The sequence below is a fragment of the Erpetoichthys calabaricus genome, chromosome 12 (assembly GCF_900747795.2).
Source record: "Erpetoichthys calabaricus chromosome 12, fErpCal1.3, whole genome shotgun sequence".
Classification (NCBI taxonomy): domain Eukaryota; kingdom Metazoa; phylum Chordata; class Cladistia; order Polypteriformes; family Polypteridae; genus Erpetoichthys; species Erpetoichthys calabaricus.
The window spans coordinates 31,513,714-31,530,371 of NC_041405.2; the positions used below are offsets into that span (position 1 = coordinate 31,513,714).

At 41.3% G+C, this 16,658-nt stretch overlaps 1 protein-coding gene across 1 annotated transcript in view; it reads right to left on the reverse strand.

Annotated features, from left to right (window-relative positions):
* Window positions 1-484: 484 nt before the first annotated feature.
* The window catches only part of LOC114662043 (zona pellucida sperm-binding protein 4-like), a 69,330-nt gene continuing 53,156 nt past the window's right edge, over window positions 485-16,658 (reverse strand). The window contains exons 9-12 of the mRNA XM_028815337.2: window positions 12,578-12,719; window positions 2,541-2,616; window positions 880-1,023; window positions 485-708 (exon numbers count right to left, since the gene is read on the reverse strand). Of these exons, the coding sequence (XP_028671170.2) occupies window positions 500-708; window positions 880-1,023; window positions 2,541-2,616; window positions 12,578-12,719 (571 nt within the window). The 3' untranslated portion in view covers window positions 485-499. The remainder of the gene's footprint in view (window positions 709-879; window positions 1,024-2,540; window positions 2,617-12,577; window positions 12,720-16,658) is intronic.

Consider the following 16,658-nt stretch of genomic DNA (forward strand, 5'->3'; position numbering starts at 1 on the left):
CCTGTCTTATGACAGACGTGTGTACGAATAACCTACCGTTCTAGCAAAACAACTTTACACTTAATAGCTTGTAAGCAGTTAATTTTCTTTCACAAGTCTTCATATTAAGAGGCCAAATGTCAAATTATTCCATGCTTAGCTGTGGATCCTCATTACCCTGAGCATGGAGGGGTTAAGGGTTGCTATCAAAGTGTGCAGCAAGGCCACAAGACTTCAACTATGATGGAATGGCTAATAAAGTGTTCACTTGTAGAAAGGTTGAAAAATGCAGCTCAAAATATGCTCCCTTGGGGCAACAGGAAGAACTTTGTGCCTAAATAATGGTACGGTTGGATTTAACTTCTAATCAAATGTAGAGGGAAAAACGGAAAATGAGCGTAAAATTACCAAAGTAGGGCCAACTGCCAAACAAAAATGGGACAAATGACCAGCTTACTTTCTCAAGGATGGTCGATGAGGAGTTAAGAATAAAGAAACACAGTAGTCAACTTTACCGCTTTTATTTATCTGGAAGATTCAGAAGTTCGTTACTCGGGTAGGCGTCTGAGGAATCAGTCTGTTGCTGTGGAAACAGAGGATGTGAAACAATGGCCTTTCTCCTCTTGCAATGCCAGATCCCTCCTGCTGCCACAGAGAGGATGAGGAACAATATTGACACAGAACAGATTGCAGAGAGGGAGTAGTACGACAGCAGAGTGGGCACCAAATCTGGGGAACAGGCAAAGTAGAGTTAAGGGAATGGTCCAGTTTGCAGCAATGAACAGTTGCACAGTAAAAAGTACAGTAACTTGTGCTGGGCCTGCCCTGAAAACATTAAAAATTATCCCCTTTCAGTCCTACCAAGCTAAAAAGGCTCAGAAGCAGACTTGTAGTACCTACCGAATGTCTTCGAGGACCAGGTCTTTGGGTTGGGCATTGATGTCTCATTGTTCACCAAAATGACTGGACCCAGGGAAACAAGGGCAGTCCGCAGATCCAAATCAATGTCTCTTCTGAACCGCTCACTTTCTGCAGCTTTTGGATCTGAAAACAAGGAGGGCAGTGAGAAGTAATGTGAAGCACACCTGAAGAATCCATTAGCAGACAGTGAGTGTGTCAAGTATGTACTGTCAATCTGCACTTTAAATCCTCTTTCCACCATTAGTGCTTGGTGGAAATTGTACAAACAAGTACTGAGGCTACAAAAAAAAAAAAAAAAAAAAAAAGTTAAAATTATAAACAATTCAATGGCCACAAATAAACACAGCAAAGTGGTCTAGACAGGCTGAAAAAGCACACAAATCCTATTCTACAAAAGGAGCAGCGGGGCAACGTCGTGAACAAGACAGCCAGATTTATACCCACCAGTCTCCTCAGGTGATAGAAATGTAAATGAGCCCCCTATTCACTCATCTACAATACAAGTGATCTAATTTTGTAATTTCAAGTGTCAGGATACACTTTTAGAAGGATCCTGAAAGCAATCCCCTGCTCTAGAGAGCATTTGAAATAAGAAAATCCAGCACACAGGTACTCCAGATTCCACTGACAAGGATCCATTAACACAATTTCACTGCTTATTAAAACGGAAACCATCCTGGCAACAATGGAGAAGGGAATGGATACCAGTCCACCATAATGCAACAAACCAGAGCAGATTTCAGAAATGGTCAGTTTCTACCTTCGTTAGGCATAAAAAGGTGCAGTGTTAGCCAAGTAGTGCACAGGAGGGTGGAGTAGGGGATATGGAGCTTTAATGACGAGCAACTGGCATACAGAGTGCAACCCATGTCACTTCCCAAAAAAGTATCTGCTCGCATTTCCCTCAATGTCCCCATCCTGGAACAACCCTCAAGTGTCTGCCGTTAATTTTCTAGCTACACTCCATGTTTAACTGCTTGACTCAAACTGCCCTCTTGGGCCATTTCTAACCACATCAGGCAAAAATAAAATTGCATTTAACAGCAGGAAGAACCTACTGAGAATATTGGCTACCAAACCAGTCTTGCATTATTTGAGTCAGGGCTGAAGTAAATGAAAATGGACAGCCTTTTCCAGAGTTCATTTAAAATATTACGTCAGTTCCACCGCGTACTCCGCTCCTCATTAAACCGCCAGCTTGAAAACCAAATTTATGAACAGCAATATGCCAGACTAGAGTTTCCCCTTAAGGTTTGTGTCAAGAGTTATTGAATTAGTGCTTACCTCAGAAAGGCGTTATACAAGACCAATATTAAGTTACATCAAAGATGATCAGTTCCATGCCTCATTAGCAACAGACATTTGTCTCTCCCTTTTTATTGTGGTATAAGCTCTTAACTTCAAATGATCCCATTTACTCGGCCTGGCTAACCCTCTATTACCATTTTTCTTAGCTATAAAATTTAAACTGGGTGATTCAAGCCACATTACCCATCTACAGAAACAATCAATCATACACAGTACAAAATTAGACTCTTGCATTACCCCACTTTCACATTGACTTTTGGATGATTTGGGTATTAAATGAAATGCAAAACCTACCGCATGTCAGTTCTACAGAGTATTGAATGCAAACTCACATGGCGTCTGCAAGCATTTTGGAACGCAGTCTGGAGAGCCAGCATAACAAATCTCCACCCAGCAGTAGAAATACATCTAAGAGGAAGAAAAGGGGGGTGGGGGAAAATGTAATTCTTGGAAGGTGGGATTTCATTTCCAGGCTCTAACAGCACAAATTTTAAGAAATCAATTGTTTTAGCTACTATACACAGACTTGTGCAAAAAGTAAAGATGTGTCAATACTTTGTGAATCACTTTATGCATTTAACATTAAATCTATAAACACACTGATCAATCTACACTCGGTAACCCATAGTGATAAAAACGGCTTTCAGAGGTTCATAAATTCATTAAAAATCAAAAAGTGAATCTTCCAGTCATACAGGTATTCGGATCCTTAATTCAATTCTTTGTATTTGCTGCCAAAGGTGCTTCTACAGTTTTGAGTCTTCTTGGACAAGTCTCTTCATGCTCTGCACACCTGGATTTGGGGCTCCGGACAGATCCTCAAGCTGCATTAGACTGGATACAAACACTACCATCTCCAAGTCTTTCCACAGATGCTCTATGGGGTCTAAGAATGGACTTTGGTGGGACCACTTGGTTAGTCAGACTTATTCTGAAGCCAGTCCAGCATTAGTCTAACTGTATGCATTGGGTTATTCTCATAGTGAAAAATGAACTGCCACAGGCTCAAGCAAGTTTTCTTCAAGGGCTTCTCTGCAATAATCTTTACCTCAAGACTGGTCAGTCTTCACCCACTGAGAAGCTCCTCCATAGCATGATGCTTGTAGCAGTGGCGAGGTAGTCATTTCCACTGTATTAAAATATTTTGGCAGTCCCAGGAGGGTATGTGTATATATATATATATATATATATATATATATATATATATATATATATATATAATAAACGTACTTCTCAAAAAAGGAACACTTAAATCAGAGTATAGTATCAAGTCAATGAAACTTGTGGGCTATTGATCTGGTCAGTTAAGTAGCAGAGGAGCTTGTTAATTTCATTAACACCAAAGCAGCTGAAACTGATTAACAGGTGCACTAGAGGGGCAACAATGAGATGACCCCCAAAGCAGGACTGGTTTAACAGGTGGAGGCCACGGATACTTTTCCCTCCTCATCTGTTTTCTCACTAGTTTTGCATTTGGCTACAGTCAGGGTCACTACTGGTAGCATGAGGCGATACCTGGACCATACAGAGGTGGCACAGGTAGTCCAGCATCTCCAGGATGGCACATCAATATCTGTCATTGCCACAAGGTTTGCTGCGTCTCCCAGCACAGTCTTAAAGGGCATGGAGGAGATTCCAGGAGACGGGCAGTTACTCTAGGAGAGATGGACAGGGCCGTAGAAGGTCCTTAAATCATCAGCAGGGGTGACCAGTATCTGATCCTTTGGGCAAGGAGGAACAGGATGAGTACTGCCAGAGCCCTACAAAATGACCTCCAGCAGGCAAGTCAATGGTGTTAAGGTCTCTGACCAAATAAACAGACTTCATGAGGGTGGCCTGAGGGCCCAACATCCTCTACTGGGTCCGGTGCTCTCTGCCCGGCACTGTGGAGCTCGATTGGCATTTGCCATAGAATACCAGAATTGGCAGGTCCACCACTGGCACCCTGTGCTTTTCACAGATGAGAGCAGGTTCACCCTGAGCACCTGTGACAGACCTGAAAGGGTCTGGTGAAGCTGTGGAGAACGTTATGCTGCCTGTAACGTCGTTCAGCATGACCGGTTTGGTGGTGGGTCAGTGATGGTCTGGGGAGGCATATCCATGGAGGGACACACAGACCTCTACAGGCTAGACAATGGCACCTTGACTGCCATTAGGTATCAGGATGAAATCCTTGGACCCATTGTCAGACCCTATGCTGGTGCAGTGGGTCCAGGGTTCCTCCTGGTGCATGACAATGCCCGGCCTCATGTGGTGAGAGTATGCAGGCAGTTCCTGGAGGATGAAGGAACTGATACGATTGACTATCCCCCTAACCCCCCCCCCCCCAGGGTCGCCTGATATTAATCTAATAGTACATCTCTGGGTGTGACATGTTTCGGTCCATCCAACGCCACCAGGTTGCACCTCAGACTGTCCAGGAGCTCAGTGATGCCCTGGTCCAGATCTGGGAGGAGATCCCCCAGGACACCATCCATCGTCTCATTAGAAGCATGTCCCCCAGACATTGTCAGGCATGCATACAAGGTCATGGGGGGGCCATACAAAGTACCAAGTATGATTTGGAGTTGCTGCTCGTTAAAATGGACTAGCCTGCTTAACGCATCATTTTTTCACTTTATTTTCGGGGTGTCTTTGAATTCAGCCCTCTATAGGTTGATAATTTTTATTTCCATCAAACGATGTGGCATCCTTTCATTCCTAACACATTACCATATCAGTCCTGTCCAGTAGAGATATCCAGCATGATCCAAAATGAGATCTGATGTTTTTAAAATGGTTCAGTTAATTTTTTTGAGCAGTTTATATTCAATAGACATACAAATCACACACAATACTTAAACAGATAAAAGAAACCTGACTGCACACTAAGTGATAAACACTTGTGAAATAGCCCAGAAGAACAGATGCAGGGGATGGTCAGAACTAAGACAAGATCTCAAGTGAAGAGCCTCATGAATGTTATGAAGTTTTGCCCTACTGTGATCCAGTTGTTGTATGAAGAGGTGTAGAAGTTGGGAGCACTCCACAGACAAACATTTCCTACTGCTGACAAAGTCCCACAAACAATCGTGCAAAGACCAACAACAAATTTAGGGAATACTAAAATCAGATGACTGCCTATGGCTTACTTTTAAATGCAGCGCATTATCAAATTTCTTCCCAGCAACCTCTGTATATCCAAAGCTCCTCAAATGGCACAACTCTGAGTTGCTTGGAATTGTAGTTTACATAGTACTGCTGTGCACTTCTACCACCATACTTCACCATAGTTATGGCAGGTGATAAGCAGTGCCTGCTGTTCTGGCCAAAGAGTTCAATTTTTATCGCAGACTTGGAGTCCTTGAATAGCGGTCATATGCCTTTAATGCAAGGGTGACTCATATCTATCCACCTGGTTGATGGAGTACTGTGGAGATGGTTGCAATTCCAACAGGTTCTCTAATCTCAGCAGGGGAACTCCTGAAGCTCTGTTAAAGCGACTATTGGGTTCTTTGTCACATCCCTGAGATCTTTCTGCCCATTTACTCAGTTTGGGTGGGTGGCAAACACTAGAATCCTGGTGGCTCCCAACATCTTCAATGTCACAACGGGGGCCATTGTGTTCCTGGAAACACAAAGCTTCAGGAACGGTTTTATACTCTTGGCCTGATCAATGCCTCACCACCATGTTATCAGGTGCCTATTTTTAAATTCCATGGCTTGGTTTTTGTCCTGACATGCAGCGTGAAGTGTGGGACATTCAATACACAGGTGTGCGCCTTTCCAAGCAATCAATTCAGTTTGCCACAGGTGGACTCCAATGGAATTCTAAATACATCAATGATAATACAAGCAAAACAGGAACGTCAGACCATAGCTGAATGCCAGAGCAAAGGGACTGAATATTTATATGAATGGATTTTTCTTTTTTCTCCAAATAAAACTCACAAACCTTTCTGAAAACATGTTTACACTTAAACCACCATGGCGTTCCCAAATGTAAACTGGTGGGCAAAAATGGAAAATGAATTCATTAAAAATTAAATCTACCTCACAAGTGAAGGGAGTTTGAATAAACTATAGGTAACATGCAGGCCAGCAGCTACAGCATTCATAAAAAAAAAAAAACATTGCTTGGTTGTGAAGTGCGGGTGGTATTCCATATTAAGGTTCCCCCAACCACCATTCACAAAGGTGGCTCAATAGTTCTGTAAACATCTCATACAATACAGTCTGTAAAATATTTATCAAAAAACTACATATTATAGTAGGTTGTTTCCTGCCTTGTGCTCTGTGTTGGCTGGGATTGGCTCCAGCAGACCCCCCCCATGACCCTGTAGTTAGGATATAGTGGGTTGAATAATGGATGGATGGATGATGGATGGATAATCACATACATTCCAAGAGTGTTAAGACCCGAATTTCACTCGGACCATGTGATAATGCTATTACACATAGTAGTAATTAAAGTGTCACAAACAAATTACCACTGGGGAAGAAACGCCTCAGACCTCCTTAACTCAGGGTGTTGCAGAGCTGGAGTCTATCCTTCAAGTACCAACTCTAGACAGAAGAGCTGTCCATTACAGGGCTCACACACATGCATGCGGTGCCATTTCAGAATCTCCTTTTACATTGGCAAGCATAACTTTGATCCGGAAACAAACCAACCAGAAGAACTCTACAAAAACCAAAAGTTCTATCAACTGCAAAACCAGTGGCATCTCTACATTTGAGGACAAGTGGAGCACAGTACCACACCGCATTCCCAACAGATAGCAATATTCTGCAAAATCGATGTCATGATATATTCTACTCAGTCTTATTCCTAATCTGGGTTTGCCATTTCCATGATATGCTCAATGCAGGTCCTGATCTAGAAATATTAGAATTTGAGAAATTGTGCCTGAAACTGCTAGCCTGTTTCTGGGGGGCACTTGGACAGGTCCTTTGACCCCTAAGTGTTTGCCGTGCAGGGGTCTCAATTTTTCAGTGACTCTTTGGGGTACAAGGCATAGAGCCTTGTCAGGTTAACATTTTTATTTCCTGTGATGCAGTTTGAGCCAGTGGCACATTACAAAGCAACTGCTTTGCTGAAATGTTCAGATGAGTATGTTAGATTAGGACTCCTCAGGGACTTTCTAGCACAGTTTTGTATTTCCAAATATCAGGAGCTTTTTCTGACACTCAAATATGTCTGATGTACAGGGAAAGCATTTGTAAGGCACTAGTCCAGACCCCCGATCCTCCCCACCCTTTACTATATTCTGTCATGGTTCATAAAACTCTAGACATCACACAGAGGAGTCTTCTGTTTGAGGTCCATTGCACCAGTGTTTTTGGGCTGCATTGCACTGTACTTCCATCCGAATTCTCTATGGGGTCCCATCTCTTGGGACACAAAAGCTCTTCCTTACTACTTGAGAAAAGTCAAACCAGTTCATTTATTTATTTATTTATTTATTATCAGGGTGAGTCACTGAGGAGGTCAGTCAAAAATTGGAAATAAAAACATTTGGGAAAATATCAGCCTGAAGAATTATTCTGTTCTTGAACTGAAATTATGTATGGATCAGGTGTTAGTTGTTTATAGTAGATTAATTTGCATTTCTGCTTTCAGTGTTGCTTCAAGTGGTTATAATGTATGGCAAAATCTTCATTTTGTGGAATTCACAACCACTGATGATGGTAGGCCCTCAAGTCTTCTAGCACCTTGAGTGCAGCTCTAATGATCCATCTTGTCCATAGCCTGCACATTAAATCTGCCAGCTCCACCTCACATTGAGACACCAACAGCACTCACTTTCTAACTCAAAGTTGAGTCTGCAGAAGCATCCTGGATTAGATCGGCAGCCATGCACCAGATTTAGTGGATTTAAGCAGAGGTACCGAGATTGTATGACTAAGTAATTGATCATAGCCCTGTCACTTCATTCTCAAACACATCCACTACATGACTCTTTATGGTCAGCTACTCGGGACCATTCTTCACCTTGTGGGTCTGCCGACATTAGGCCCCACCACAATTTCCATGCTAAAGCCACTATTGGAACACAATATGAACAATTCCATACAGAAAGAGTAGTGGATTTGACTCGATTCACTCATATGCACAAAGCAAAAGTGATATTCAAGGTGCTTCAAATTCACCTTTATTCTACCATCAGTTACCTGGGTGTCATGTCTCATACGTATGAATGGAATTTAAGGCAGAGTCAGATATGCATTGTATGGTTTTTGGAAGCTCTTTGGGACTCTCCTGCATTAATTTCTGATTCAGTTCAGAAACCATCTTAATTGCAATATCCACCTCATTTCTACAACTCCTGTAAAAACACACCAGCACTCACAGAGAATAGCACTGATTTATAGAACATTCAAGCATCCATAGCTCATGAAATTTAGAGACAAAAAATGGCAGAAGCTAAAGTCATTGCAAACAAATATTTGCCCTTACATTTGCAGCTTCTCTGGTCCAAAGTCATATTTGGGCCAACTACCTGCATATTTCTCTGTCTGTTACCTGCTCGAAACTTCCCTGCTTTATCCCCCCCCCCCCATTTTTTTTCCCAAGACAATCAGTTATTACAGAATAAAGCAAGACACTTCACCAGAAAAAGAAAATCTCACCAGTCTTGGCATCGTTACATTGGTTACCGGTGTCATTCAGACTTGACTTTCAAATACTACTAATGGTTTTACAAAGCCTTGAAGAATCTCTCCCAGTCCTATATCTTGGAATGTCTGTCCCCTTACACTCCAAGTCATAACCTCAGGTCTTCAATTGAAGGTCTGCTTGTAATTCTAAGAGCCAACCTGAAAAAAGTGATGACGGCATTTTGCTGTTGTGCACATAAAATTTGGAATAACTTACCAATAGAAATTCGCCAGCCTAATACTGTAGAACAATTTCAAAACCTGTTACCCCCATTATTTTAATATAGCTTTACGTAGCTACTTTTAAGTTACCTATTCCTAGTATCTCTATTAGTCTATATGGGCATTGAATCATTTCCTCTGGGTTATTTAATTCCGTATTATTCTCTGCTCTTTTCTGGTTCTTCTGTGGTGGCGATCTGCACCACCACCACCACCTGATCAAGGTACCATGCTGCCCCCTGCGTATGTCCACATGACCAACAAAAATTCTTCCATGTGATGCCTGAAAACCACAAGGACTAATATAGAACATCTGTTACGACAGAATGGCCAGTGGGGGGCCTGTGCAATCTTCCAGCATCGGACCCTTGCAGATTGTTTTTTCAGTCCTCCTGGCCATCCAACCTTCCCTTTTTTCTTTCTTGCATACTATATATTATTGCATAATCCATCCATCCATCTCACTATATCCTAACTACACGGTCACGGGGGTCTGCTGGAGCCAATCTCAGTCAACACAGGGCGCAAGGCAGGAAACAAACCCCGGGCAGGGTGGCAACTATTGCATAATCATGTTTTATATTAACTTTTTATTTCATCCTATATAGCACTTGGAGCTACATTGTATGAAAACATGCTAGTTAAATGTTGAAAAAGAGTAGGATATTCCCTTAGGTTTATATTCATCTTCAAGTGCTGCGACTTTGAAACATCCCAGCAATGCAAATGCAATTTCATTGCAGTAATATTAATTCTGAACATCATACTCCTTAATATGCAGCTGTTTTGATACATCTAGCCTCCATTTACTTGATTATGCACATTTCCTGGAGGAAGCCGCATATTACAGATTGGATTCACACTTGGGACCAAATCCTAACCTTCAGTGCCCTGTTTTGGTCTGGCACACAAGTGACCTGGTGATCAGACCTATGCAACAGCTTCATGATCAGAGTCTTCATTCTACTAACAGTGAATCACATCTTAGAGCAGGGCTGTCGAACTCCAGGCCTGGAGGGCCGCAGCGGCTGCAGGTTTTCATTCTAACCCTTTTCCTAATCAGTGACCAGTTTTCACTGCTAATTAACTTTTCCCTTCTTTTTAATAGCCCAGTTTTTAAGGATTCAGTCCTCTGAATTTATTCCTTTCTTCATTAAATGGCAGCCAAACAGAAAGGAGATGTGAAACGAGTCAAAAGATGACCAGCTAAACTAGAGATTTCAAATTCCAACCAATTTCACTCCAACCAATCCCTTAATGAGAAGCCGATTCTTGCTGTTAATTAAACTCATTATTTAATTCTATGGCTTGTTGCTGCTCTCATTCCGACACAGCAGACATTTCCAAAACTTGATTTTTCTGTTTTTTCTAAGAACATCGTCAAAATGTTTTGGTGACCTGAGAGTTCGACCTTACCGAGACCTTCAGCTTTATTTTCAGAAATTGTGTGATTGACACAGCTGGTCATATGGCAGCTTGTTTTGTATCTCATTGTTTGACTGCTAATTAAAGAAAAAAAAAACTAAGGGGCCTGATTCTTGCCAATTAAAACTAAGTCCAAAGAAGTTAATTAGCAGCAAAAACTGGTCACTAATGAAGATGGTCAGAATGAAAACCTGCAGCTACTGCGGTCCTCCAGGACTGGAGTTTGACACCCATGTCTTAGAGGGGAGGGGAAACACTACTTCATGCAACAGGATTGTGGGAAACTAGAATACCACCATCAAGTTTATGAAAAGGAATTAATCTTTATTTTCAGTTCATCAAAACTTGTCATTTCTGTTTCAGTTGACGTGCTGTTCTGATGCTATGTCACGATTAACGTAATAAAGTGATATACTGTATAAAAAGTCGCACATCAGACATGTCATTCGCAGAGTTCACCAATATTCAACCTTAATGCATGCATTACTTTTGCTATCCTGACTTTCAGGTTCTTAACTTTTGCTTTGATTTTCTTGATTAAAAACTGGACTTTGTTAGAAGATGGGACCGGACTGCCTTTCTGGTTTCAATTCAGTGTTGCTTTCTCTCCTGGTCATCCCCTTAAACTTCAGTAGTCTTTCTTGTAAGACTTTATGGGAAAGATTTGGACAAATGTTGCTATCAGCTGGTTAGGCAGTAGTTGGATGCTCAGTTCGTGTGAATTGTGTTCTAGTTCAACTAGTGCACATATTTCTCAGACTGTCCAGAACACATTCAGGTCAACACTCTACAGTTCATTTTCCTTGGGTTACAAGTTTTGGGCCCCTCAGACCTTAGTGAAATATATGAATTAGTCAGGGGGTTAGAGATTGTGAACCCAAGACTAACTTCTCCGTCGGTGATTACATGGGTGGACACATCACTGCTTAACAATCCATTGCTTCAACTTAACAGTACAGTGTAACACATCACTTTAGTGCTACTCTACCATGACCAAATAGTGGAAAAGGATCTCATTCCAATTAAAAGTGAGTAAAGCTTTACAACAGGCAGAGTTCAAAAGTTATAGTATCTGGCAGACAACAGTGTCCTCCATTAACCAAGCATGCCAAATCCTAGTTGAGCTTTGGGATGCGGTTGTACTGGAGTGATTATATTCTATTTAATCTTTGTCGTCTAGATCTGGAGGGCTGCGGAGATGGCATCTGAACTGAAGAAGGGGAAGACCTGCAGTACTACACTATTTGTACCATAATGCAGTGCATTCAAAAAAAAGTTTGTACACAATAGTTTAAAACTACCATTCAAAACTTTGTATTAAAATTTCTTGGTTACATTTATAAGAAGCAAAATTCACTTTCAGTTCTTGGCATTTTTTTTACACCTAGCCTGGACCCCAGTGAAGAGGTGCTGTAATGATACAAAAATTACACTTAGATTGAGCGAGAGCACACAAAAAAGTTTGGTCTTGCTGATCTTAGTGCAGATAAAAGCAATACCAGCCCCATAATGCATGCTGCTACACAGCACTAAAGTGCACAGGTTCAGGCTGCACCAGACAGACAATCACTCAAATTCAAGGAATTGTTTTCTATCAAACTATGCGGTCAGTTTTCTTAGACACAGACAGGATATACTGGTGCTGATCCTTTATGTACAGTATCAATGTACCAGTCCACAATGGCACACAACTTAGTTTCTCTCTTTGTATGCAAAGTTGCTTTTAGAATATTATACTACAGAGGATTCTATGTTACCATTAATCTGAACAGCAAGACATTTGACTTCGGGGAAGAAGTTCGAACCCCTTACAACCCTAAACTGGATAAGGTGGGTTTGAGAAAGCACCCACAGTCTCACTACAGAGAGGGTATCCAGTGCTCTACCTTAGCTACGCAGCCGACTCCCCTAACTATGGAGGGCTGCCTCAGTTTCACTTCAAATTGCTATCCATATCATTGAAGGCTTTCAATGCAACAAACCATTGATCAATCAAGCTCCTATTCAAAAACTGCAGCTGCAACAGTATTACTTCGTGCTACACAAACTTTAAAAAAAAAAAAAAAAAAAAAAGGGACATTACCTCATCTTCCAGGGGCTCGCCGGTTTCCTGGTCCACAAAGGCAAATGTTTTAACGTCAAATCTGCGGTAATGGGAGGGAAGGCCAGTGAGATCACCATCCAAGATTGTGCTGTGATGGTCTTCGTCCAAGAGGTTTGGACACCTTAATGAAATTAAAGACAAAATCCACATTAGCAGACGAGGAGACTACACTTTCATGGTTCAGACTTAATCAAACCACTTTTCTATATAGTCTAACATTCTAGAATCTACTCCCCCCCCCCCCCCAAAAAAAAAATAATGCAGCCATTACTCTAGTCTTTGTGCAAAGAGCTTGGGATGGCACTCCTTGAAACCTTGATGAATAAACACTTTAAAACCATCATAGTGCATAATGAGACCTTAAAACACAAGTTGCCCCCTCACAGCTCAGGAAGGCTGGATTCAAATCACAAAAAAGTGTTGCATGTTCAAGATCAGGTGGGCTTTTCACCAGACACACACCTCAGTTTTACAATACCACAAAGACATGCATGCATCATACTGTATATGCACATATATAGGATTTATATATATTAAAAAAAAAAAAAATTTGGCTATGATGTGTGTGTTATTCAGCAGCATCACCCCATGATCCTAAGAAGTCTTAACAGGCTAAGCCAATAGTAGACTTCCATATCCATCCAGACTTTGCCACACCCAAAACTTGCCAACGTGTGACAGAACGTGTGAGACAGTACTCAAATTGACCACAAATGCCTACAACAGATTAAACTAATTAAATGAGGCGTTAATACTTTCAACATACAACACTCCCCAAAACTTAAAACCAAGCCATGCTTACGATTTATACTTTCAATATTCCATGCAGTTATGAGGAGACCTAAGCCTGTGAAATCAAGCCTTTTACTTCCCTATCTGCAGGCTCCACAGGACTTGCCTCTTCACTTTAGCCCTAGGATTTTTTGAGGCTTAACATCCCAGATGTGCCTTTTCCCAGACCACAAGACACTAATGGAAAGCCCAGACGCAAAATCATCCTTAATAACCTTTAAATAACTCAAAAAGGTAGAGGACAACATGAAAACCTCAGATTCAAAAATGATACAAAAAAAAAAAAAAAAAAAAAAAAAAAAAAAAACCACTACGCTTAACCCAGGGTCCATGCATTTTGGCCTAAACTTTCATTGGACTCTCGCCTCAAACTCCTTATTTCTTGGTTGTGTGCACTTAACAGTTTCTTCATAAACCAAGCTCATGTATTTAAAAAAAAATGAAGTCAGATTAGGTTAGGTTGGGGAGCATGCACGGATACAGCACGTTGCTACACCCACCTCAGAATGAAACCTGGGATCCCAGTTGGCAATTCCCCACCACTCGGGCAGACACATGATCCAGCCCCAACCCCTGGAAATGACCATCTGCCACACTGGTGTCCCCTTGGCCTGTTCCTGCCACTTGGGCCCTCAAAAATGAGGATCCTCCAAGTCGGATCAACCTCTGGGAATCGTACCACACGGCTGTAATACTGTAACTGATGCTCCCTCACAATGCAGGTAATGGACTTCATGTGGAACACAAAGTCAAACCAGCGGTACCCAAGGATTCTCTGAAGAGACAGTACCGCAAGAGTCCATCTCTCAACTATAAAGCAAAACAGGAAGCACCAGAACTCTAGACCTGAACCTGTGTCTTTTTGCAAAGATAGAGCACCACACCCCCCTTTCCAGCGACCTCATGACATCCCCATGTTCTTCCAATCCATCTACTGACTTCATAGGAAGAGTCAGACACATAAATGTCACCATCGAGGTAAGTAAACCTCTCGATAAGGTCGACACTCTCACCGTAGACAGGCACAGCCATCAGCAGTGTGTCTAAGAGGTCAAGAAAGGCATTTAAAAAAATGAATTCATTAACAGTGCTGGAGAGTGGCAGTGTGTATGACATACAAGTAAGAACTTCACTATACTCAGCATATGTGACAATACTATCCCTACAATGTGCTATACAATTGAGATTTTAACCATTTGTAATGTGCGGAGCCAGAAGATGCATTAAGGCAGCAGTAGACACTGGTCAACAATTTACAGAGGAGGGGACAAGGAAAACAAAATGTTACCGGTTACTTAACTTGTGAATACTGAAGTACATTTGTCATCATTTAGCAACCCCGTTTAGGATGAACTATTATATACACTTCTATTCAGTTCAGAGTCTCAAGGAGGCAACAGGCACAAAGCACAAGTGCCAGCTCACATTGCCCATTAATCTAGCCAGAGCAGTTTAAAGATGTTTTTGGGTTGGGTAACACTGGGAGAATATCCAAGTTCCGCTTTTATCTGCCTGTATTCTGTGGATGTGATGCAGCAAGGCTAAAATCCCACAGCCAACTGATTTTAGACACTTATTTCAAGATAGGAAGATTCTGCATTAAAATTCATATTTTGATTAGCGTTTGATTTGTGTCAACCGATTCAGTCAAGACGTACTTCAATCCTGAGCAGATCAGCTCACCTACAGAATTAAAAAAACCATAGCTTTTGAAGTTTTCTGCAGTATCAGGTGCCATTCTAACTCGCCCACACAGATGCCACTGAAGCGCCCTGAGTCTTCATTATTCCTGGCAGCCTAGTTTGCATTCTGATACAAATTAAGGTTAGAATTCAGATAGTCAATATTAACATACTGCCTGTCAGTCTACATATTAACATGACTCATGTTTGCCAATTTTTACATTTTAAATAGGAAGAGGACCTCGTGTGGGTGCAGTGGCAGAGATCCAAAACAGAACCAAAATGGTAATAAAGTGTCGTATACCTTAAAGGCCTTCTAGAGATGCAATGGAAAGGAATGTTTTTGCAGCATGCTAGGCATACTGATTTTATCCTCTGATGCCAAGATCTTAAGCCAGCATTTCCGAAAAAAAGCATACAACTAGCATTTACATATTACATGAGGCTGCATCAGCTAAAACATTTAAAAATGAATGCTAAAGCCCAACCTCTTCATCCTTAGTTTGTAGAAGCTTCTTCTGGCATTAAAATTTATTTGACAATGTCTGTATTCATGGTACGTTACTCATTATTAAAGTCGGGAACTTACACAGAAATCTCACATTTGTGAATTTCTAGATAAAATTTGTTGTCCGTCCACCAAAGAGTCTTGTTACACTTCTGTATAAAGTCAGACCATCCATCACTGGGCTCCAATTATAAATTTTTGAATATTCAGGCAAGAACAGGCCACTCTTAAACCAGTAAATGCCCACCCTGTAACTGATGGGAAATTTCACATGAATGCCAAGTGGTCTCTACTGTTCCTCTGGGAGCTACAAATTACTTGAATTACTAGATCTGTGATGCAGCACTGACCTCTCATTAAACCAAAAGTAACTGGCATGTGTGGGTTGTATTGTTGTATCGGGAACAATGGAAACTTGAATTCTGACGAGAGCAGGCCATTCAGCCTAACAAGCTCACTAGCCATTCATCTAGATCAGGGGTTTTAATCTGAGGTTTGCCCATCCTAGGGGGTCAATGGATGAGTTTCAGAAGGTCCATGAGGGTCAGATAAAAATTAACATTTATATTTACTATACAGCCCAGTACTGTTGACTTCGAGTAGATGTAGTAGTAATGGTAGTAGAAAAAGTTGTAGTAGATCCGTTTTAATTTGCACAAGAGGATTGTCTCTCTATTATAAATAAAATCTTGGGACAAGACGAGACTTTTTAGCCTGGGATGAGACGCGACTTTTACAGAGAGATGCTTTCAAGTTCCGCGAGACGAGACATTGCGTCAAGAGATTTAACCACACCCGGGGCAGGAAATAAAGACAAAGGAGTAGATGACAAAGTAGAACGTTGTAAAGAGGTTCAAAAACGCTGGCGCGATACACATGCAGAGCAGATTAGGGATAATGAAAGTACTAAAATTCGAAAGTCTCAAAAAACTGATAGTAAAGATCTCATTTGTGCCAACAAACGGAAATTACTCTTAAATAACAGAACAGCGAAAAAGAGGTTGAATATATTGTTCATATTTAAACTTTAAGTCGAAGATTTGTAGATCATCTATTTCGTGTTGCCATCAGGGAAAAG